Consider the following 23,765-nt stretch of genomic DNA (forward strand, 5'->3'; position numbering starts at 1 on the left):
AGTAAAGTAAAAAAGTAAAATAGAAAAGAGTTGTCACTGAAGTAAATTTTAAATATTAGCTCATAATAATAAGAGCTCATTTGGCAAACATTCATATGTTGGGACAAATATTAAGTATGTAGCTGAATTAGACTTATTTAAATCCACTAAGTTTAGGACAAATCACATTTTGTTAAAATTAAAAAAGAAAAAAAAAACCAATTATACCTTTTCCCGCCGTTTGAAAGTGGTTACGACGGAACGTCGAGCTTTGCTTCTGCTTAGTTTCCCTCCTGGCCAGTGGGGGCGCTGTAGACACAAAGCGTTTGTGTAAACCGTCAGCCATCTGCTGCAGTCAGTTAGCTCCAAAGGGAATGGAAAATGGAGGACTGACCCATGAAAGAGCGAGGGGACATTATCCGTATTTATAACGCATGGGTGGGTAAAATACAGCAACCTAATTTATTTTAGTTGTGTTATATTTATTTTTGGCTTGTGTTCGTGCTTTTGTGTTTTGTTGCTGCCAAACATGTCTAGGTGAAGGTGTCGGAGGCGAGGACGTTGAACGCGATTCTCTTGACGATAGCTTGAGTACAGTTACGCTTTAAAATTACACTTCAGTTGTTTACATTGGTTAAAGTTTGAGTTTGCTACAAAATACTTGTACTATATGTTGGCTTTTTAACGGCTACCTAAATGCTAATGTTTTTAAGTTGAATTTGCCGCTAGCTTACCCATGCTCGCTGTGGGCAACAGCGCTAGCTAAGCTTACTGGCTACAAGCGCACGTTTTGCAACACGCAGTTTCGCATTGTGAAACAAAACAAAAAGGACTAGAATAACCTAATAATATAAAAGCAGTTTCAGTGGTATAGAAATGGTTGCGTACCGTTTCCCACTTAATATTTTCTCGCCGCTTGTGGCACCCCGTTTGTAGTTCACGTGAGCTAATGGTAAATAGCTAAGCGGTTGGCGGAATGTTGAATGTTTTGCGGCCGTCACTGGAGATGTAGGAGTGAAGAACGGGTCTGCTATCATAGTATGCTGATTTTCCATTATCGTTTTGCTAGCTTCCTTGTCTGCATATCGGGTTTTTTTTCTGTTTTTTAAACAGTATCATGTGACAGTGTGGTATGCCGTATTGCAATGAAGAAATTAGATTATATCATGCGTCCTAAGGCCGTGTGCAGTCTACCTTTAAGTGTCGCGTAGCAAGTACTGGACACGAGTATGTCCCTTCCGATGACTGCCATCAGGCAGTATCTTAATGCAAACCTTTAGTAAATGCGTTAAAGTTGTTTTTCTGTATAAGTATATACACAATATTATCTTTTTTGTGAAATTTTATTTTCGTCATGGCCCCTCCCACCTTCCTCGGTTATAGCAGTCCTCCCATTCACGTGGCGAGGTGTCGTGACCACAGGCATACCATTGGATAAAATCCCGTTCAATCATACTCGCAGTCTTTGGGTGGATACCCCCCCCTCCCCCCTCCCCCTCCAATCCATCGATGGCGGTGCAGTATGCAAGGCTTTATAAAAACGCTAATTTCAGGAAACTCAGGCGTCCATTGCATAAGAATATTGATGCTAGAAGGTTTACACAATTGCCAGAGGTTTCTGACTTGGTCTAACTTGTCTGAAAGTGGCAAACCTGAACTTGCGTATTTGTAAAGTAATGGGTTGGCCTACTTATGCTTTCAGATTAGATTATTTCATCCATTTGCCCATGCTCTTAAAATGCAGCAGTCACTTTTTAAAAATATTATTTAAAAAATCATTATTTGTTATTTTTGTCACCATGCCATTGTGCTGCATGTCTGTTTTCTGTGAAGCCTGAAATAAATGTATCCTAACTTGTGCTTCCTTGTGTCTTTCAGGTTCTCTAACCTCATACCAATTCTGATGATTTGAGACTTATATGAGCTTTTTTGTTTGAAGAACTGCTTTGTTAGACATCTGCTGAACTGCAGGTATGGATATTGGTTTTCCCTGCCATTATTTCTCCTGAAATTAGAATAGCAGTTCTGGCTTTAGAGAATATAAAGGAAACAGCATCTTAATTCTTGTAACCCAAACTACCAAGAACAACAGAAAACAAAACTGGAATTTTATCGGACCACCAGGAACTTTGTTTTAGGCTTGTGAATAGCTGTAGTAAATTATGAGTGTTAAGTCTAAGATTATAAAGTGTTATCATATTCTTAAAGTCATAATTTATTAACCTTTTAGTTAAAGTGTATTAAAAAGTAAAGTATGTGGTTAGGATTTTTTTTTTTTTAATGGTTATTCCAACCTTGGCAACATTAGAGTTTTAGAGGATGTGCATCACTGCCTTAAACAACGGGATGGTTACTGATTTTTATTTATTTTTTGTAGTATTTTGTAGGTTTGTCCTTTGAAGAGGGCTTGTGATTTTTGTCTGTATTAAATATGGCATAACAGTACTGGAAGGATCGAAAAGCACAGACTCTGTAGAATGACTCTCTTTATCCTGTTTGGCTAAATGATATTAAGATGTTTGTGCTATTGCCCCCGTTTCCATGAGTGCTGTACATGGTGCTCTAGACCCACAGGGTGCTCTACACATGATAGCATTAGTGTCATAACATACCCTCTGAAGAGCTGCACTTAAAAAAAAAAAAAAAAAAAAAAAAAGCAGCAAAAATTATTTTTTTAGTATTATTATTTGCGAATGTAAATACAAAAGAATATAACAAGTATGTCTAAGAATGATGACGGTATTAAGCATTCTTAGTGCTACCTTGATCCTGGCACCCCTCAGTAATTTTCATTTTGTAAACTGAAAAGAGTGACTCATAGTCGGTCTCTTGTTCTTTTCTCTGAACTGTAGACATTAATTTTGAAAATAGTGACTCCATCATCTATGGATGGGAATGTGAGCCCTGAGCTCTCTCTAGCCCCTGAGCCAGAGCAGAGCCGGGACCGCATGGATAGCTGCTCTCAAGGTATCTTGAATGAGCTTTTTTTTCCCTTCACAATGCCTTGTCTTAAAAAGTAAAAGTGGGTACAATTATGGTGTCAGGGTCTTTGATTTTAAATGTGGTTAGACATACGGTAAGTATGGGCGATATAAGAATTGAGCAGTAATTTTTATGTTTTGGTTTGTTTTGCCTTAAATATGCATGCTTGCAAAACATTCCCCTTTTCTTCCAATGTTATGCTGATTTGATATCAATAATGGTTGTTTACAGGCGTTGGAGAAGGACGTAGCGAGACGGAGGAACAGTTTCACCTTGAAAGTGAGAATGTGGCAAAACAGTTGCTAGGGGAGCCAGATAAATCCTCAAAGGCCAAGAGCGAGCTAAAGAAGACTTGGGGTTTCCGTCGGTCCACCATTGCAAAGAGAGAGATGCCAGTGGAAGCGGCAACTGACAGCCCTGAAACCCGCTGTCCTGTGCGCCGTAGTGGCCGACAGCCTAAACGTACTGACAAACTAGAGGAATTCCTCTTGAATGCAAAAAGAGCGTCTAGAAAGAGCGCACCTCCCAGTGTGGAAAGTGGAGATCCTCCTTCACAAACCCCAACCGATGCAGAGACGGCCTCAGAGGCCAGCTTTGATGGTAATGCTGATTCCAAGGCTGTTGAGGACAAAGCAGAGACTCCCGAGAGAAGAACAAGGAGTGGCACAAGGAAGCAGACTCAAAAGAAAGGTCGAGGTGGTGGCAGACAGACCCGAGGTGGTGGAGCGACGGTGAAAGATGAGGGAAGCTCTGAGAATGAAGAAGACAGTAAAGATGCTGTCAAGAATGCACAGGATAACAGCGAGGAGAAAAAAGAAGAAAAGAGTGATCCCACTTCTGAAGCTGTAGGGAGTGTCAGTGCAGCACAGACTCAGCCCGAGGAGGACTCTGAGAAGAAGGAGTTTGCTGAGGAGAAGAATGACGATGAAAATGATGAACTTGAGAAGACTGGCGAGGATGAGGCAGACAAGGCTGCAGCAGTGCAAGGAAAACGTGGACCAATAAGAACATATGTCAATAAAAAGAAGGTGGCTAATAAGAACCTTACACCTGTTAAAGCTGCTGACAACAAGAACAATGCTCCTGTAAAGAATCAAGCAAAGCCTAAAGCTACCCAGAGTGGTCTAAAAACACGGAAACCCCAGACACAGGAGGAGGAGGAAGAGGTGGAGGAGGAGGAAGAAGATGATGAAGATGATGAGGATGAGAATGACTTATCTACGTCTTCATCTTCAGTGGAGTCTGATGATGGAGGCTATGACCCCAATGCACTTTACTGCATTTGTCGTCAAAAACATAACAAAAGGTTTGTTTTGGTCTCTCTTTATCCTGTAGTGCATAAACTTGTTTTTGTTTCTCTCTACTGTCTCTTAGTTGCCTCTGTTGGAATCATTTCATACACAAGTTAAAAAAAGAAGAAGAAAAAAGTTATAATTACTATTATTTGAGAATGTCTCTATATTCACTGTTCACCAGGTTTATGATCTGCTGTGACCGCTGTGAAGAGTGGTTTCATGGGGACTGTGTGGGAATCACTGAGGCCCGTGGACGGCTGATGGAGAGAAATGGGGAAGACTACATCTGCCCAAACTGCACCGCTAAGAAAAACCAGGTGGTCAGGCCTGCCACTTCTATTCTTTCTACAAATATGGAAAGTGGGAAGCCCAAAGCTGATTTTGCTTCGCCGACCAATGCTTCCACTCCTCCTGTTGTTACCTCGTCTACAAGTGCTGTTAAAGCTAGTAATGCCGGAGGAGACTCCAGTCCGTCAGCTGTTCGAGCAGCAGCTTCATCTGCACAAACTACTGGTACTGATGAGAAAGCAACAGAGGACCTGGGTATCAAAGGAAGGATAGAGAAGGCTACTAATCCAACGGGAAAAAAGAAGATAAAAATCTTTCAGCCGGTAGGTCTTTGCAGCTGATATGAACGTAAACATTTTTTTAGCCACTAAATTATTTTTTGCACATCTTATTATTAAATACTTAACAGTGGGTTTTAAGTACAATCCTTAAATTAATTTTATGCCATGCTTAATGATTTAATTTCTCATTTGATGCCATATACCAGTTACATTAACTATTACTGCTTTTTGAGTGTATAAATGTTGGTTATTTTTTTAAAGGAAAGATTATGTGCTTTATATTTTTTTTTGTCATATGTCCTACTACCATGGTGCATGCTCTGATTATTTAAATAATGAGGCCAGTATATGTAGATACCTGTGTGCCAAAAGTTCAAGCTTCAGACTGCTGTAAATGCTCTCTGTGTGGTTTTTCTACTGTTGGATCTGTCTGATGTCATAAAGAGGGCATATTCTCAAGGTCCGTTGTGGTTCAGTTGCAGGCCCACCCTTTTCAGACCTTACAAATTCCAGCCAGCTAGAAGGGGGAGGGCTGCACCAAGGGTCAATTTAGGATACATAAAATTTTTTTTAATATATAAATCACACAAAGCTGCACTAAATCCTAATAGAGCTCAGGAATCAAATATGTGTGTGTGTGTGTGTGTATGTATATATATATCTATCTATATCTGAAAATGAGCACAGTAATCATTCTTTTCAAGAATGTCAGTTAGGTTGTAATAATTGGTGGCAGGTAGGGCTCTCTGCCCAGTTTTCTGATGAGAGATGTAGGTGTTTTTCACATGCAAGTTTATAGATAAAGATTTAAAGCATGGCAAAAAGAAGCCTACCTATAGCAGCTTGAAGCTCAAAATTCTTTAAATGCTATTACGATCACTATTAATAAGATGATTCGTAAATTGTTTGAACTGACAACAGTACAGTGAAATGCAGAATATCAGTAGCTGTTAATTTTATTTTGTACTGGCTTGGAGCAGGCAGTACAGCAACCAGCTGAACCAAAGGCAGAGAAGGCCACACCACCTGTTGAGAAGAAGGCAACAGAAGGCACACCAGAAGTCAGAGCCCCACCAGACACAGAACAGAAAGTCGCATCACACGTGGAGGTGAAAACGACCCCAACAGTGGCGGTTCCCGAGGACAAGGCTGAGCAAAAGGCTGATGAGGAGTCTTCCCTCTCGAGATGTATTGGACCTGGCTGTGAAAATGATGCCCAACCCGACTCTGTGTACTGTGGAAACGACTGTATCCTGAGACATGCTGCTGCTGCGATGAAGTCCATCACTGATGTCAAAGAGCCCAAGCAAAAGGATAAGCCCAAGGCTCAGAAAAAGTCCACACTAAAGGTAACTTGGATGGCCTGAAATGATGACGTTTGCCTGGTTTTAAAGCAGGAATGTTAATTCCCTTTACACAATTAATTAAAAAATTATTAGGTAGTCACCAACACTTCAGTCTGTTGTTTCCCAGATAGAAAACTGAATCACTTGGAAGCATATGACTCCTGATATGTCATAGTCATTCATTGAGTTTTCATCATGTCTTGACACATTTGGGATATTATATCAGCATGAAGTGATTGTTTTTTGTTTGCTGAAGTTAATATAATCAGATGTCATTACTGTCTTGTTTGGGAAGAAAAATACACCAATTTAGTTTCATCATTTGTCTTGGCAATATCAAGTTTCCTTGTTTTTGATTACACCCTGTGCATTTGAGTGTCAGTACACAAGGCATATATAGAGTTGAATGGTCTACTCTTAATTCTAACATTTAATCAAATGGAAACTGCTAAACTCTGATTTCAGCATATTTTGTTGTTTAAGTGCTGGCCTAAATAAGCAAATGTATTGGGTCAGCACACAAATCTAGTCTTAAGAGGCTTTTTCCAGTATGCATTTTTATTTCATGTAAAGTGGCAGAAACATGCATACTGCTGGCTAATCGGGGCATAAAATGGATGTATTTGTAATAGTGTAATTTGCTGAAAATGGATCAACACAGACAACTAATCCATTGTCAGATAGGTGATGCTATCTGATCTTTGAACACTCTTTGAGTTCTCAAAGAGCATAAATCCTGCTTAATTATTCTTCTGTGTCATGACACAAAGAAATGTGCTGCATACAGATTAGGGTTTTTAAGACACCCAGCATGTATTAACTTTACAAGCCAATATAAATGATCCATTATAATTTTCAGTTCATAAAGACTACTGATGTTCCCTCGCCCTGGTGAATATGGGGTGACTTTATGCAGGAACAATTACAGATGAAGCACTGACAGTCATGGCTGTAGTTTGTATACACTATCATAGTTTACATTTTTAATATATTGGGCAAAATCTAAAAGCTTAAGGACTGCAAAATCTGCTGTCTTATAAATGGTCTATATTCTTGTTTGTGCCCTTTTTTTTGTATAGATTAAAATTTGTGGTTACATTTGCTATGTGTGCTTTAGCTCAGTATTAATGTACTTTTTTTCCTCATTGACAAGAAAAGCAGTCAGTAGTCTCACATATGTTGCTTTTGAAGTGATTGTTTGCTACAAACTTTTTCTTGGGAGGAAAAAAAAGTGGGGGAGAAAGGCCTTCTTCAGGAACTCGAAAGGACTTTGGTATTAAAGCTTCAGCAGCTTGGAGAGCAAGTGAGCAGTGATGCACACTAAAGTGGCTTAACTCAATCCCTGAGTTTAACAACTCCTTCACACATTGGATGTCTTACAAATGTAGGTCTTGTCATGCTAACGTCTTTTAAAACTGGTCCAGACGTTTAGGAAAGACCACGAACTCATCTGTATAGCAGATTATGTAATCATTTACTTGGTTTTGTGATGTTTAAATCCATGGTCATGATTTAAACTGGAGAGCATATGCAGGAAGTCATTAATGTGTTTTAAATTATTAACTGCACACCATTTGTATGCTTTAAGAGGAGAGTAGACTGAAAGGGCTATTGATTTTGTTTACCAGTTTTTTTGGAGAAAAAAAATCTGTTGTTCTTAAAAGAACACAGTTAAACACTTTTTATACATATTCATTTGTTGTTAAAGGAACAGCTCACCACCTCCTAAATAAAAGTGATATACGTTTCCTGGCCTGTTGTGCTGTTTTTCTATCTGGATTTTTATGGTATGAGTTGACCAGTTAGAGATTTTGGCTGGGGAAATGCTCTTTATTACAGTGGAGCAAGATGGCACTTGCCTTATTGTGCTCAGAGTGCCTATAAATGCATTTTCTTTTTTAAACTCAGCTCGAGTGTCTTTAACACTACAAAAATAAATAAATCCACAAACCTTGATCTGAGCAGGTTCATTTTGAACTATTTTCTTTCTACTCTATAAACAAATAAAAAGACACTTGTAGCTAGCAGTCATTACAGCTCAGCCAAGGAGGGCTGCCATAGGTGTTTAAAAGCTGCACAGATCACAGTGGGTAGGTGGATGTTTTCTTTGCATAGTCATATGATTCATGAGTATAGTCATTATGAATAAAAATGCACTGCAGACCTGGATAAAAAGATTTGAATTTGGTTTTGGGCTGAACTGTCACTTTAAATCAGTCTGAGTGGCTAAAACGTCTGAATGTGTTTCTTCTCGTCTACCCAGGGGACTGGTGCCGGTGGGAAGAAGGTGCAGAAGAAGACCCAGGAGGAGTCTGATAGCGAAGACCACAGTCCTGATCCAGATGATGACGATGAAGATGAGCATGCTGAGGAACACCCACCTCCGCCAGCCACTGCATCCTGGTCCAGCGACCATAATTACATTGCAGTAACACCAGAAAAGACTACACCCATATCACCAACAGTGTTAAACAAAAAGTGTATGTATCTCTTTGAAGGTCTTGAGCTGTTGTTGAAACCATACTGTTGCTCTTCCATTATAAATGTGCTCCTGTCATGCTAACATCCTTTAAAACTGGTCCACATGTTTGGGAAAGAACATGAACTCATCTGTATAGCAGACTACTTTATCATTTACAAGGTTTTGTGATGTTTAATGTAAGGATTTTGTTGTCTAATGAAAACTTGGCAGCTGTGAACAGGTAAGTGTCCCGTGTGACTTTTGGTAAGTATTTCTGATCCAGCAGATATTTATTTGGAAAGGGGTACTTCACTCCATTGATTGCACTCTTTTAAGATTACTTAATTAAGTTGGACAATGTGTTTGTTGGCTCTAGAGGAGCTTTCTGAAGCATGAAACAACTTGCATCACTCTTATCTTGGCTTTGAATTGGAGCCTTTTAATTGCTTACAGAAAGCCTGTGCTATAAATCAAAATCATCATTTTGGAAGTTGCAGACATTTACATTGAGTCTGATGCTGATGTGTTATGGGAAAAGAAGTTTTTTCAGAGCACTGCCTCTGCTGCATTGATTTTAATCCCTTAGTTTCTGAAACGCCTTCTGGGAGTCCCTGGTTTTTTGGAAATGCAGCACTGGTTTGTTGGAGTACCCCTTTTATAGGTTTCCCACATATGTGCCTGCAACCTAAGAGATTATAAAGGCCAGTGTGGTAGAAACAAAAAGGAGGGCAGTATCTTAAATTCAGTGATTGATTGATATGATGAATGGTTTGTGTGTTTTCAAATTACCTGATATGTATAAGTCTCTTCACTTCCTGGGTTCATCTCCTCAGCTTTTGGTCTCAAATAAGGCCCTTCCCTCCCATCCTCCAGCAGGTAGGTGTCTCAGCTGTCCCCTGTGGTAATGTCAGCCTATGAAGTTGGGTCATATTGAGCTGATTAAAAACCCAACCTTGTGTTTTCTGCCCTTCATTTTATGAGTAATGGGCTATTTTTTCAAAGTTTTTCATGCATGTTGAATATGATTCATCACTGCTCGTGGGAAACTGGTTTTAAAATAAAAGGTGTTAAACTGATTTTTGGATGCCTCGATTGATTATGTGAGCGTTGTTGGCTTGCTGTAGGATATCCTGACCAGTTAAGCTTAATTAGACATGTACAACTGTTAAAGTCTACACACACTATGAAGACTTTGAAGCTTGAGAGCCTCTCAGATGGTGAACAGCTGGATATGACAGAACCTCTATCACAAAGACTGGAGCACCTGTGGGGATGCAGTGAAGTTCAGGAATGCTACACCTGAAGATGAAATCTGAAGACCTGGGCTGAGCACAAAGGGCCATCTTGATTTTTTTTTTTTAAAAAACATATTTTTTGCACTTGATTTTAAATGTAATGAGGGAACAATATGAAATGTGGACAGTTTCATTTTCTGTCTGGTTGCCTCTATAAAAAGCCTGGAGAAATTGTGAGGATTTTACCTGATGGGATAGCAAATAGTAATTGGGTATAAATGCATTCCTAATGTTCAAGAAGTCCATATGGCCACTGATGGTTCTTCAACAGGGGGAAGTTAGAGCTCAGTGATTTGATCATCCATATCCCTTTTGCTGAATGATGATTTTGGCTGGTTTGACAACTTATGATCTATAGAAAAGAGCTGATTTTAGTTTCTCTGGTTCTATATATTGTATCATTGCACAAAGTCATAGTGTAAACATTTAGTGGCTGTATACTATGTCAAGTTAGCTCAAAGCTAATGCAGTTCTGCAACACAACGTTTGAGATGATGGAAGCACAAGCATCTGCACATGACAGTTTGAAAGCATTTACAGGTAGCAGATCTATTGGCTCACTAGTTGGTCCCCCCCATGAAATTACAAAATATTCTATGTGATATTTATTGTGACTCTTGAAGGTTTTGATGAAATGGATTACTACTGTCTCCACAATTAGAACAAGAATTTGGCTTTGGTGTTTCTGGGGTCAGAGTTCAACTATGAACTTGATGGTGCATACAGGTGATCTTGTGATATTAACAAATGATAGTTATAGTGTTATGATTAGACTAAATGACATTTGGATATTTATTTAGCAAATTTTAGAAGCACTGTGTGACACCTGTGGTACAGGGTTATAACCAGTGGATACCTGGTTGTGGTTGCTTGGAGCTAGTAGTTGTAGTTCTTTTTAGACTTAATGCTGTTTAGTTCATTCTGCTTGGCTGGCACATGATTTATAGTACTTGAACCTGCTCATCTTCTATGTGAATATATCAAAATGATTGGAGAATCATACTAATTTTGTCCTTGAGGATCATCACTTCCATATTTCTATAATAGTTGGGAAGAAGGTATCGCCCCCAAACCCCTGCCACCCCTGAAGGACCTGCCCCAGCAGCTCGATGTATCTGCTGTCACTGCTACAAAATAAAAAAGGACTTCATCTGCTCTGATGTCAAATTAGTTTTTATTTGACAGTGTTTTTCATTCGGTGTGTGTGTGTGTGTGTGTGTATGTATGCCTCATGACTTTATGTTAAGTGTCCTAATATGATTTACATTTTTACTAGTTTTTTGGGGGATTCAGTTTATGCATTTTAAAACTGCTTAACTTCGACTTAGCAATATAGTCTGATTTGTGCAATTGACTGCCTGTAATTTAGCAAAGTATGTTGCCACATTGCACATTACTACTCATGATGCTGAACATTATGACATATTTTAAAATATTGGATCTTGTTCTTGTTTTCCAGCCCCAACTAAAGAAGAGAAGCACAGTGAGAAGGACCACAAGGAAAAGGAACCAGCTCCTGAGAAGTCCTCTTCAGCATCTGCAGCAGCTGGAAAAGGAAACAAGAAGTCCACAGCAACAAAACCAACCAAGGTTTCCCCAAAGGGAAAGAAACCTTCAGTTCAAGCTGCCAGTTCAAAGGGATCCAAGAAGCCTGTGACACCCCCAGTTAAAACTGCAACAAAGTCCAAAAGGACCGGCCAGCCACCTGTGAATTCCCCATCTCCCTTTCCTTCAGGCCCGATCCACGTCACAGGAGCGCTGAGAGTCACCAAGTCTAACTTCACCATTCCCAAGAAGCAACCTCAGCAAAAGGACACTAGTCCCCACAGACAGTCGTCCTCATCCCCTAGAGTCCCGTCATCTCCAGTTTCCTCCTCTCCCTCCAGCCACTCTTCATCCTCCAGACCTCCACATTCAGCTGTTTCAGCACCACCTGTTTCCCCTATGCCGCCTCCACCCAACAACCAGATGAGACAGAACATCCGGCGGTCTTTGACAGACATCCTTTATAAAAGGTGAGTGACCCGCAAGTCCCAGTTTGATTTTTTTTTTTTTTATTCCTTCTTTTTTTGGTTCCAAAAACATTACCCGAGGTCTGCAGATTTAAATATACATTCTTTTGTTCATTTCCACCAGGGTGTGCGACAGTGATGATCTGAAAATGACAGAGAGCGAGGTGGGGCGACTGGCATTTGCTATTGAAAAGGAGATGTTTAACCTCTGTCTTAGCACCGACAGCAAATACAAAAACAAATACAGGTCCCTCATGTTCAATCTGAAGGATCCTAAAAACAAAGTGAGTCAACATTAACGTGCATGCTGTTTTCAGTAAAGTACATATCTTGTGTTTATGCAGCTGTGAATGGAAGGACACCAATTACAGCTTGAAAAACGTATTCTCATGTTTGCGCTGTATGGCATGTTTGTCTCAGGGATTGTTCTACCGAGTGGTGGGTGGTGAGGTCAGTCCCTTTAGACTGGTCAGACTAAGTGCTGAAGAGCTGCTTTCAAAGGAGATATCTGAGTGGAGGAAGCCTGAGGCTCCTGAGGTAAATGGCACTGCCTTTTAATTTAAACATCAGGCGTAGGGCAGCTTAAGTCTCATAAATTTTCCTGTTAGGATTTGCAGTTTTGAAAAACCTGTCTGCATAAATCCACACCATTTTAAAGTTTTTTTTTTTTTCCTTTTTCTATTCTTTAGCCTCAGTCTCCTAGTGCAAAAGCCCATTCAGGGCAGTCCAAAACAGGCAACAGGCATGATGGTGGCTCCCATAGCGTCGATGTGGAGGATGCTCCACCAACATCTGATGCAGATGTATGTATCTCTGCCACCACTTCATCTTCTCGCATGGCTTCTTCTACAGTAAGTGGTGGCAAGCTGCTTCTTTCACCCTCTTTTTTTTTGTCTTGCATGAGGCACTTGGCACACAGTACAAACTATCAAAGAACGTACACCAGCTTACAAGTTAGCGCCTCCTGTCCTGTCAGTTTCTTTCTTAAGCTCTATCTGCCTCTCACAAAATGCATGGGTGCACATGGCAGTAACTGAGAATTGTAGTTGTTACATGAGCTCCTGAGATTCCAGTTCATCTGAAGTTTGACTGTGATCTTTTTTGATATATCCTCAGGATCAGGAGGAATCTGGTTCTACCCCTTCAGCTTCAGCTCAGGCATCTGCTGCTGAGGGGAACAGTGGAAGCAGCATGCCAGACATTTTTAGTAGCATGCTCAAAGACACTACTTCTGAACACCGGGCTCATCTGTTTGACCTCAACTGCAAAATATGTACAGGTAAATAAGAGGCTAAGAAGAAATGCTATCATTTTTTCAGTAGAATTGATTATTATATGGATGATTTATTTCTTTATTTTTTAATAATCTTGCCTTGTAGGCCAAAAGACAGAAGATGAGCCTGCTGCTAAAAAAGCCAGACTCACCAAGAAGCCTGAAACAAAGCCACCCAGACAAGAATCATTCTCATCCAGATCAGGGGATCCCTCACCTGTCAGCCAGCCACAGGCCGGCATGGCTACCTACCAAGATCCTTCATTGTACCAACACCCGGCCTCTTCATCCTACCAGTCCACCGTAGAGCCAGCAGTTCCAGAATCACAGCCACAGCTCTATCAGGAAGATGTCACCATGATGGCACCTGCAGCACAGGCCCCTGTACCTGTCACCCCCACTGTCTCTTCTGTCACTATCACCCGCAGGGATCCTCGCATGGCCAGGCACAGCACCGGGGTGAGCGTCACTTACGTGGCCCCAGAAAAGCCTGGCAGCAATGTTGCAGACCCACTCCCAGCTCCTGTTACTGCTCCAGTGGAGGTTTTATCTAAGGCACCACTACCGATGCCCCCTGCGCCACCGCCTTCAGTTGCTGCACCCAAACCGTCAAAAACAAGGTGCTGCATCTCACCAGAGCTCTTAAAAATACCAGAGAGCTCTCTTTTTAATAAGCTTTAGTATTTTGCACAGATACTTTACGTTTTAGCTAAAAGTATACCAGAGTAAAGTAACAGCAGCTGTAGTGCCCGTGATACTGAGGAACTTTGTTGTTGATGAGATGCTTTGAGATACTGTTTTTTGTGTAGTATGTTATAGTAAGAGATTGCATGTAGCCTGTCTAAAAGGAAGATGGTTTTGTTTTTACAGTGGATCTGAGCCGCCTCCTGAAGGGGAAACTGCAATATTTCTCCACGGTCAAGAGAAGATTTGGAAAGGATTTATCAACATGCAGTCAGTAGCAAAGTTTGTAACCAAGGCTTACCTGGTCTCGGGATCATTTGAACACCTGAAAGAGGTACATTTTCTAAAGCAAGAATATTTTCGTTATCATTAATGATTCATAGAAATCACATTTACGGTATTAGTTTTCTTTGTAAATGCCTTGTGCTTTTTCTTATTTATTTAAACATTTTGGTCTTCAGTTAGAAGAAAGTAGGATGCAAAAAGGCCCTAAAATGAAAAACGATTGTCCAAGAATAAAAAATATCTGGTTGTAAAGGAGTATAATAGGTCCACTTTAATATCAGACCCTGTCATCTTTGAATTTCAAACTGTTTGACATACACACAGGCCAAAAAAATAACTTTGGTTTTGTTGTGCAGGATTTGCCAGACACCATTCATGTTGGAGGTCGGATTTCTCCAAACACAGTTTGGGACTATGTTGGGAAGCTAAAAACCTCCCTCTCCAAGGTTTGTTAGTACAAAAACTAACTTGTTAAAATGCTGTTTTAACTTTAAAGCCTTGCATGAAACTGTACTGTTTTCTTTTTCAAATCACAGGAGCTGTGCCTGATCCGTTTCCATCCAGCCACAGAGGAGGAAGAGGTGGCATACGTCTCTCTTTTCTCTTACTTTAGCAGCAGAAAACGATTTGGTGTGGTAGCTAACAACAACCGCCGCATCAAAGACCTCTATCTCATCCCCTTGGGCTCAAAGGACCCATTACCCTCCAAACTGTTGCCATTTGATGGGCCAGGTAAGCATGTAATGAGATACATGTATACATCTTTGTGGTTATTTGTGTGTAAATTTGTGAATATTATTGTTTTCATGGTAAAACTTTCTATTCTTTGTGTCTTTGTATGTTTGGAGTATGTTAAATCCATTTTTTCCTGAGGTTGGAAAAGAGTTGGTTTAATTGATGGGTTTGTGCTGTAGAGGGTGCTCACGCTCCTTGTTGATACCCTGTAAATATCTCTGCATGTAACAGTTACTGTGTCTCTTCTGTGTATTTGACTTAATAAAGAAAGTTTGCATCGCAGGTTGTCATTTTAGTCTCAGCCTGTTGTTTCTTCAGACATGGATCAGTGAAAACAATATCGGACACATGTTACCAGTACACCTCTATGAGCTATGTTCTCAGTCACATTACAAATAGGTTTTGTTCATTCTTTCACATGCTGCACCACTGAAATAAAGTCACTGTTTTCTTAAACAACAGCTGAAAAGTTACGGCAACATAAAGTTGGCTGTCTATTTGGGAATCTCAGGGCTATTTTTTTTTCTGCATATTATGCAACTATTAGCTGTTGATGTTTCTTTTTATATTAAAGGAGTGAAATGAAATGTCAGTAGGGAAATCATTGGCCCTGACTGTAGGGTACTGATGATCACAAAACATCATAGTTATTATATTCACACAGAGTTTTATTGGATGTTTTTTTTTTTTTGCCACTGTCAGTAGATTATCTGGAAATTCATCATCAGCACATATCACAACTGACAGATATCAGCAAATTTAACAATTAGTCTTCTATGAATTTTGGTTTTATGTCTTATAAAGCCATATACAGTATATTTTGTTTCAGTTTGAACCATGAAAACGTTTCTTTAGCTTTGCACATTCAGCTTATTTTTTGGTCTTGATTGCTTGTACCTTGATAAAATTCTTTTGTTTTTTGCAGTTTTAATGAAAGAATGACAGATAATTTTAAGACATTTTCCCCGTGCTTTTCAAGATTGACTTATTTTTTTTTTTATTTCACAGGTCTTGAACCAGCTCGTCCCAACCTGCTCCTCGGCCTGCTGATCTGCCAGAAGGATAGAAAACGTCCTGGTGCTCCGTTAGAAAGTGAAGAGAAACGGTCCAAGACTCAAACCAAAGATGCAGAGGAAACCAGCCTTCCAAAGCCACCTCCTGCAGTTAAAGCAGAAAAGAACACACGGCAAAGTCTTGAAATCCCCTTCAGCACAACTCCTCCAGGATCACCTCCATCTAGCTCCTCCGAGGCTTCCACCACCTCTGTTCTGTCCCTGTTATCCTCCATCAAGGCTCCATCCACATCCGCTACCACTGACAAGGACTCCCTTTCTTCATCCAATTCTGTTTCTTCATCCGCAGCAGCTGCCACTCCTCTTGAGACCATTCTCAAGACTCTTTTTGGGAAGAAAAAACATGACTCTGAAGCTTCCAACTCACCGTCTGATCAGGGTGGCGAATTCGCTGCCCCAACAGGTACAATGTTAGACCCTATAGTTCAGAAGTTTGCACAGATTTCTAAAGAAAAACCAGTAGAGGAGGATGAAGATGACCGACCTTATGACCCAGAAGAAGAATATGACCCCAGTAGAGCCTACAATGTGCCGAAGAAGCCTGTGGAGGTGGTAAGCAAACCTGAAGTCACTAAGCAACCTAAGGTGGAAACAAGTGAAGCTGATGATGTTGCATATGACCCAGAGGATGACTCTATTTTCGAAGAGGTTAAAACTTTAGTTCCAGGTCAAGCTAAGCCTGCAAATGAGTGTGCAGCCGATCCCCAAAAGATTCTTGAGAGCCTTAAACACATTGGTGATCAAGCATTGCAGAAACAAGGAGAACAGCAAATGTCCTCTACAAGCACTCCTATTGCCTCAGTGACACTTGCAAACACGCTCTTAACTCAACCTACAAAATCTCTTTTGGCCAGTAGTCAGTTGCTACAGCTTGGCAAAAAGGTTGAAGAGCTTGTGAAATCTTCATCCGTTGCTCCTTTAATCAATCAGAGGAGAGATCCCAGACAAAGCAGGGATCCTCGCCAGTCTACAGGCAGCAGAAAACTGTCTGATGAACCCGAGGACAAAGAGGAGACACCTGCTCCAGTGACCGATCCTGTTCCTCCAGCCTCACAGCCTGAGGTGCAAGAGCTGCAGTCGCCTAAAACAGGCGAACCTGCAGACTCGTCACAAGATTCAGACCCCTCACTGCATCAAGAGGAAGTGAAAAGTGAGGCACTAGTTTTCATGGAATCGGACAAGGCAGAGGTTTCAATTCCTTTATTAGGCGAAAAGGTGGAGCCTGATATGGAAGTCAGCTACACAGATGAGAAAGAAGAGAAAAAAGAGGAAAGCGAGCCAATTAAGTCTGAAACAGAGATGGACAAGTTCAGTATGTGGCCAAATGCAGCCAGTATTTTAAAAGCTGAGGACTCAGAGTATGAGGAGAATAGCCTAGAGACATCTACAGCAAGCTATTACAGTGAGCCTGCAAAAACCTCCACAATAACTTCGACAATCCCAGTACTCACTCAGAGCACAGCAGCAGCTGACACTCAGTCACATCACATGCTGCATCACATGACAGGGTCAGACTTCGACAGTGAGTACAAACCTCCAGCTGACATTCCTCCACAATCCAACTTCCCCCTTCCCCGTTCCATGCAGGGCCAAAATCTAATAATGAGGCCGCCTCTGGTGCCTGTGCTACCACCCATGCAGGCCATGCAAGGTCCTCCAATGTCAGGCCCCCCTCCTATTCAGGGACCCCCTCCTCCAATCCATGTTCCTCCCCCTGTGCACAGTCATCCCCCAATGCAAGGTGATAGCAGTCAGCAGTATGGCCCGCCACCATCTTCATACCCTCCCTATCAAAACCAGTGGTCAGGCACACAGCCACCACCTCAACAGCCACCGCCTGGTCCACCACCTCAGAATATCATGCCACCCAGAGGACCACCACCACCATTCCCTCCAGTAGCCCAGAGGGGCCCACCACCTCAGATATTTGATCCCTCCATTCCCCCTCAGCATATTGGACAACCAGGTCCCCCTCCAGGACTTCCCCTTCCCCCCACTTTTGATGGACAGAACAGCTTAGCTCCGCCCAGATTCACTAGTCCACCACCACCACCTTTTAATTTCCCTGGAAACAGAGGTCCTCCTCTGCCTTTCACTGCTCCGCCACCTGGTCACTTTGATAACAGGCTTCCTCCTCCAAATCTCTTTCCAGGGCATAGAGGTCCTCCACCACCTCAATATGATGACCATAGGGCTCAACCAACAATAGTAGACCAGGCTCGAGGACCTGCAGAACAGTATAACAAAGATGCTCTTAATAATCCCAATCAGGGCCCTCCACAAGGTCCAAGCTACCGGGGACCTCCACATAACCAGTATGAGGACAGACGAGGTCAGCCTCCCAGTGGGGAGCACTTCAATCCACAAAGCCAGTATGGTGCCTCCAGACCTCCATCCTCTCCACCACACCGAGGATTTTTTGATGAGCACAGAGGTCCTCCATCTCAGGAGACCAGACCTCCACCTTTTGCAGGCTCTGACCGGTACCGCTTTGACAGGTACTCTGATGAGGCTAGACCTGTTCGCCACAGCGGGCCACTGCTGCCAACTCCTCCGGAGGCTCCACTAGGTCCGCCAGACCTACACCGGGAGGATCACTGGCGCCGCCATTCTCCTGAAATGAGGAGGAGGAGCAGCACCACCCGTGAGGACTCGGAGCCTCGCAGTGGAGATCGCTTCAGCCGCTTTGAAGGACATAGAGAACTCATTCATGGTTCCTCACAGGCCCCTGATGAGAGGCCGAGGGACCTGTCTGAGGACCGCCGGAGAGAGAAAGAGAGAGATGTCCCTCATGCTGGCAGGCCCTCATGGGACAAGGGGCAGGGGAAGCGGTGGAGCCGAGAAAGAGAGTGGGACAGAGGCAGAGAAAGGGACCGGGATCACGAGCGTAGCCGAGAAAGGGACCGCAGCAGAGGGAGGGAGGGTGAGAGGCACAGGGATGCAGAGGGAGAACGACACAGGGATCAAGATTCAGACAAGAGGCGAGACCGAGATAGGGACAGGGAAAGAGACAGAGACAGAGGTAGGGAATCTGACAGGAAAGACTTGGACCGAGATAGGGGGAGAAACCGTGACAGAGAGCGAGAACGAGAGCGTGAGCGTGAGAGAGACAGGAAGCGGGACCGATCCAGAAGCAGAGAGAGAGACCGTGAAAGGGATCGTGGGAAAGATCGGGGTAGGGACAGGGACAGAGACAGAGATCGAGATAGGGACAGAGAGAGGGAAAGAGAGAGAGAAAAGGAGAGGGACCGTGACAGAGGCAGAGATCGTCGGGAAAGAAGCAGAAGCCGAGATAAGAAAGAAGAGAAAAAGGACAGTAAACACGATACGTCCAAGGAGAGTGATAAAACCACAGAAAATAGCAAGCACGTTTCCTAGTCTCTGTTTTATGGACATTATGGTTCCAAGACTTTTACATCTTTAATCACTGTAAAAACAGAAGAACAGTATTTCGTCAGATTTCCACGGTTGTGTTCCTACCAGAAGAAAACATTTAAATATGTTTGTATTCTCTTTGTCACTTAAAGGTTTCCAAGTTTGTTTTATTACATTTGAAAAGCAAAAAAACTGAATGCAAGCTAAACTGCTTGTGGTACAAGACGTATTAATGTAGGCTGCACAGTCCTATTACATGTACCTTTTTTTTGTCAAAGCATTTTTCTTTTTAGAAAACAATAATGTAACTGATTCACGCCATTTGCAATATGTAAATATGAATGTATTTGTGTATATAAGGATGTTTTTAATCAAACTTTTCTAAGTAGAGAAAATAAAAGCCATATATCTGAGATGGATAATGTGAAGGCTAAAGATACACTGAGACGTAAATGTGTTTATATGTTCAACAGATTTGAAATAAAATGACATCAGCCTTACAATATACACCACAAAAATGGTTGTTTATGAACTGTCACTTTATTTTGTTTCAGCTCTACTAATAAACCCGTTTGATGGCATTTGTTTTGGATGTAAACAGTTTTTCTTTCAAATATAAATGAAACAATTATTCATCTTAAAAGTGGTGTGGATTTTTTTGTGTTCACATTGTTGTTTTAGCTACACATACTGATTATTAGCTTATTGAGTCAGACGATAAAGTGAGCAGTTTCAGTTGTTACAGATCAGAAATCACCAAAGCTTTTCTTTTTCAGTAATAACTCGCGTATTAATCTAGCTGATTAACTTTCAGTTTAGGAGCTCATTTTTTCAGTCAGTATAGAACCACCATATAATATTTTGGCCATAGCCTGTACTAATATGAATATAATTGTGAAGAAGTTCAAGCTTCAGCAACGCTGAATACAATATAGAACCTCTTTAATGTTTGACCCATGCTGCATTAGGAAAACAAAGCAAACAAAAAAAACATACATCCACATCTCCTGATGAGGCGCCAACTAGGCCGTCCAATAGAAAACCTTTACACCACCATAAGCCAGATAGATCCACCCGTGGGCGGGGGGGATTAAGTGTTATCCCACCCAGTGTCAAGCAATTTAAAAAGACACTTTAAAATTAAACTGAAAAAGAAGAGAAAGATTACAATAAAAAAAATCCTTAGACTTGTTTTGGGTTGTACTTTTTTTTTTTTTTTTTTTTTTTTTTTACATCTGCAAGAAAATAAAAAGCAATGAAAAATAACGACATGAGGTGCTGAAAAAACTCAAATACCTGAATGGTTTTAAAACCATAAGGAGGAGAGACAGGCTGAGTGTATCAGCAAGCCTCTTCAAGGCCATTTCAAATTATAACCTGCATAAACAATATAACATGATCCAACCTTTAACTATGCAACCAAAGGAGGTATGGGGTTTATCACCTGTAAGACAAAGAATGAATTTATATGATACAATATCCATGTAATGTGATATATATTAATGAAACCGACAGTTTCCTTAAAAAACACATAACTGAAGACAGAAATTTAGCTGACAGAAAAAAACAACCAGTAATGTTGCCTGGCATTTCAGTAAAAACATCACTTTTCATCCTTTTTTATTACAGACAGATTTGCTTGAATCTAACCACAGATGGGTTGATGTCAGTTGTCTCAGGAAAAAGAAGGATTGTGGCTTTTCTAGATTAAAACTTTATTTCCAGGGGGGGCGTGAACAATTTTGTAGTTATGCAGTTTAAGTAATGTTTCATGAATTTTGTCCACATGATATAGTGGTTTAGACATTCACCTAACATTTAACATCAATCTTCAGTTCCAGAAGGAGACGCATATCCCTCTGAGGTTGTGCCAGGAAGGAGAGCAGCATAAAAATCGCTGTTAAGATTCAGAGTCTCCTTCTGTGCTTGGGCATCCCTGACCACAACATTTTGGATTTTCCTTTGGAACCACACAAACCCATCGTTAGGTTTATAGTTCAAATATGCAAAGCTGATGAATACTGAAGTAAACAAACATTTCCATAAAGAATCAAGCCTTTTGACTAACTACAATTTTGAACTAAATCACTGGATCTGCATACACTCCATACACAGTGCAGTTTATCAGTATTATTCAGCATAAGATGAATAAACTTTTCATTGTCATCAATCAATCTTCATTATGGCTGAAAGTTTTTTCATCCTCATCAAACTCATACTCTGCATTGTTCTCTACATGATTCTACACGACTCATCTGCAGACAGGTTTTCCTCTTCTTGTGCTTCACTGTCAGAAATCAGAGTGTCGTCCTGTAACTCCAGAGAGTCAGCGGCCTCTTCCTTTGCTGCCTTGGACTGCATTGACCACAATTTTTGGATTTTCTTTGGGCACCACACAAACTCATCTTTAGGCTCATAGTTCAAATATGCATACTTGATGAGATTTCTGCGCTGTGTCTTATCAAGTACAGCAAACATAAAGTAGCTGAGGACGCTGTCCCTGATGTTTGGAAGTTGTCCGTTGACCAGAGTCTCCTCCAGGAAGAAGTGGACCAGAGGGGCTTGGTAGTGAGGGTAACCCAGGTTTCCCAGACACTTCAGGATGCGAGTGATGCGCAGGTTGTTGTGTGTGTGACTGTCAGACAGTGATCAGTCCCAAAATTAGATCATTTACAGCTTTTTGTCACTTTTACTGCACACAGATTTTTTTAAATTCAGAGGTAGTTTTACCTGTTAAGGTTGTGAAATCTCTCTTCTCAGTGCTCTGCTCTTGTGACCTCTCCAGTTTTTTCATCACACAACACGATACCATAAAAGTCCAACATGAGCTTGTACGACTTCAGCAGGTTTTCCTTTGCAATGCTGTGATTAAGAAAATCCTGAAGGAAACATTGAACCTCTATCAGGGTATAAGACATGTTTTCTTTTTAAATCATAACTTGGTAACTTTCACAGGTTTACCGTAATTTCTTCCTTTGTCAGTGTACTGGCCTCATAGTTCACTCCTGGTTCTTGCAGTGGGAACAACCTTTGAGAGAAAATGTCGTTACAAACTGGAACTGAACTTTTTACATTGTATGTGTGACTATAGAGTAACTTACCACTGAATATAGGTTTGGACGTACTCAAGTCTTTCATAGTCTCCGTACCATTTTTCATGGATATCAGTTATGTAGACACCTGGTAACAAATACAAGTCACAGCAAATAAATCTGTTTGTAAATGAAGCTGCACAGATTAAGATTTATCCAGTGATCACTGAGGTGGCTCAAACTGATATCTCTATACTATAAAATATCTTTTTCTGACTCCCTGTTCTTGTGTGAAATGGTATTCTTCTTCAGGTCTCTGAAGTTATTCCAATGTCATGAAGATATTTTGAATACTTGGAAAAGATGAGATGAAAAACAAAACAGATCTACTAAACTCTTATTCTTGAATGAAAACACAGTTATTTTATGTTCAGTTTATGGACATTTGGGTGCTGGTAAAAGGCCTACCGTCTGGCACCGATCGTTTCTTTCCAAGGTAGAAATTCAGGTTAGGCTTGTTGTCCTACACAAGAGAAAAGAATTTGACCCGACAGTTCGCTTTAAAAAAAAATTGAAAATAAAGCAAGTAAGTGTAACAATAAATGTGTATGTACATACATTTGTGTTCTTCCTGTGCTGTGTCTTGATTTGGTTCTGCAGGGACACATAAAAGAACAACATGTGCTTGGCTTGTGCTAAAGAGGTCCCCAACAATCATAAACAGATGTAAGAGTCACAAAAAGAAAAACATCAGGCATGCTTTTTGTGTTTCTTTGCAGTTTGCATTAAATAGTGGTCACTTAGGTCTGTATCATGTCACAGTAATTTTGTATATTCATTATGCATTTCTTTTGCAGTTAAACCTGACCATTGTGGTTCTTTTGAGTTTCTTCCCACTTATTTCTATCCGTCTTGGACATTTTAAATCTCTTTGTAAATAAATGTCTTTATGTAACTCTGTTATATTTTTTGATTATTTTTCTATTTATGGAAATGGAAATCTCCCAGGTTGAATCACAATTCTTCTGTGGTGCCAACTCCATACTCCTTGCTGTCAAATTCATCGTCTTCTTCAGGTTTTGATGGCTTGTTTTCAGGCTTCCTGCCTTCATCATCACTCCCACAGGTTCACTTTTACCATCACTAGAACCCCTCTGTACACCTTTAGATGAATTCCCGGGTGGAGGTATATTTACATTGCTTGTTTCAGGTTCATTATTATCTTCCTTTCTTCGGGTAAGTCTTAGAAATCTAGATGAAAACACTGTCTGCAGACAGCTTTCCCTCTTCTTGTGCTTCAGTGTCAGAAATCACAGTTTCCTGTCACCCCAGATAGTCACCAGCCTCTTTCTTTGTTGGCTTGGACTGC

General features: G+C 41.0%; 2 protein-coding genes across 4 annotated transcripts; one reads left to right on the forward strand and one right to left on the reverse strand.

Moving 5' to 3' along the window:
- Nucleotides 1-268: 268 nt before the first annotated feature.
- dido1 (death inducer-obliterator 1) lies at nucleotides 269-19,949 on the forward strand. Of its 3 annotated transcripts, none has more exons than XM_031733060.2 (17): nucleotides 269-417; nucleotides 1,858-1,950; nucleotides 2,832-2,946; nucleotides 3,193-4,267; nucleotides 4,438-4,867; nucleotides 5,806-6,174; nucleotides 8,435-8,651; nucleotides 11,387-11,942; nucleotides 12,064-12,223; nucleotides 12,360-12,476; nucleotides 12,629-12,790; nucleotides 13,056-13,218; nucleotides 13,319-13,832; nucleotides 14,083-14,230; nucleotides 14,538-14,627; nucleotides 14,718-14,913; nucleotides 15,925-19,949. In XM_031733060.2, exons 3-17 carry the CDS (start codon nucleotides 2,865-2,867, stop codon nucleotides 19,365-19,367), a joined length of 7,722 nt encoding a protein of 2,573 aa, XP_031588920.1. In that variant the 5' UTR covers nucleotides 269-417; nucleotides 1,858-1,950; nucleotides 2,832-2,864; the 3' UTR covers nucleotides 19,368-19,949. The 3 variants fall into 3 exon arrangements, with proteins under 3 accessions (XP_031588920.1, XP_031588921.1, XP_031588922.1); XM_031733061.2 differs by having other exon boundaries at nucleotides 12,629-12,742; XM_031733062.2 differs by lacking the exon at nucleotides 2,832-2,946.
- A 143-nt stretch (nucleotides 19,950-20,092) lies between these two features.
- Nucleotides 20,093-23,710, reverse strand: LOC116314910 (opioid growth factor receptor-like). Its single transcript, XM_039612082.1, is given in 6 exon segments — nucleotides 20,093-21,999; nucleotides 22,095-22,243; nucleotides 22,326-22,392; nucleotides 22,466-22,544; nucleotides 22,865-22,919; nucleotides 23,015-23,710. Coding segments are annotated over 6 exon segments (816 nt in total). The 5' UTR covers nucleotides 23,078-23,710; the 3' UTR covers nucleotides 20,093-21,596.
- Nucleotides 23,711-23,765: the final 55 nt, after the last annotated feature.

The sequence above is a fragment of the Oreochromis aureus genome, linkage group 5 (genome assembly GCF_013358895.1).
Source record: "Oreochromis aureus strain Israel breed Guangdong linkage group 5, ZZ_aureus, whole genome shotgun sequence".
NCBI classification, from domain to species: Eukaryota; Metazoa; Chordata; class Actinopteri; order Cichliformes; family Cichlidae; genus Oreochromis; species Oreochromis aureus.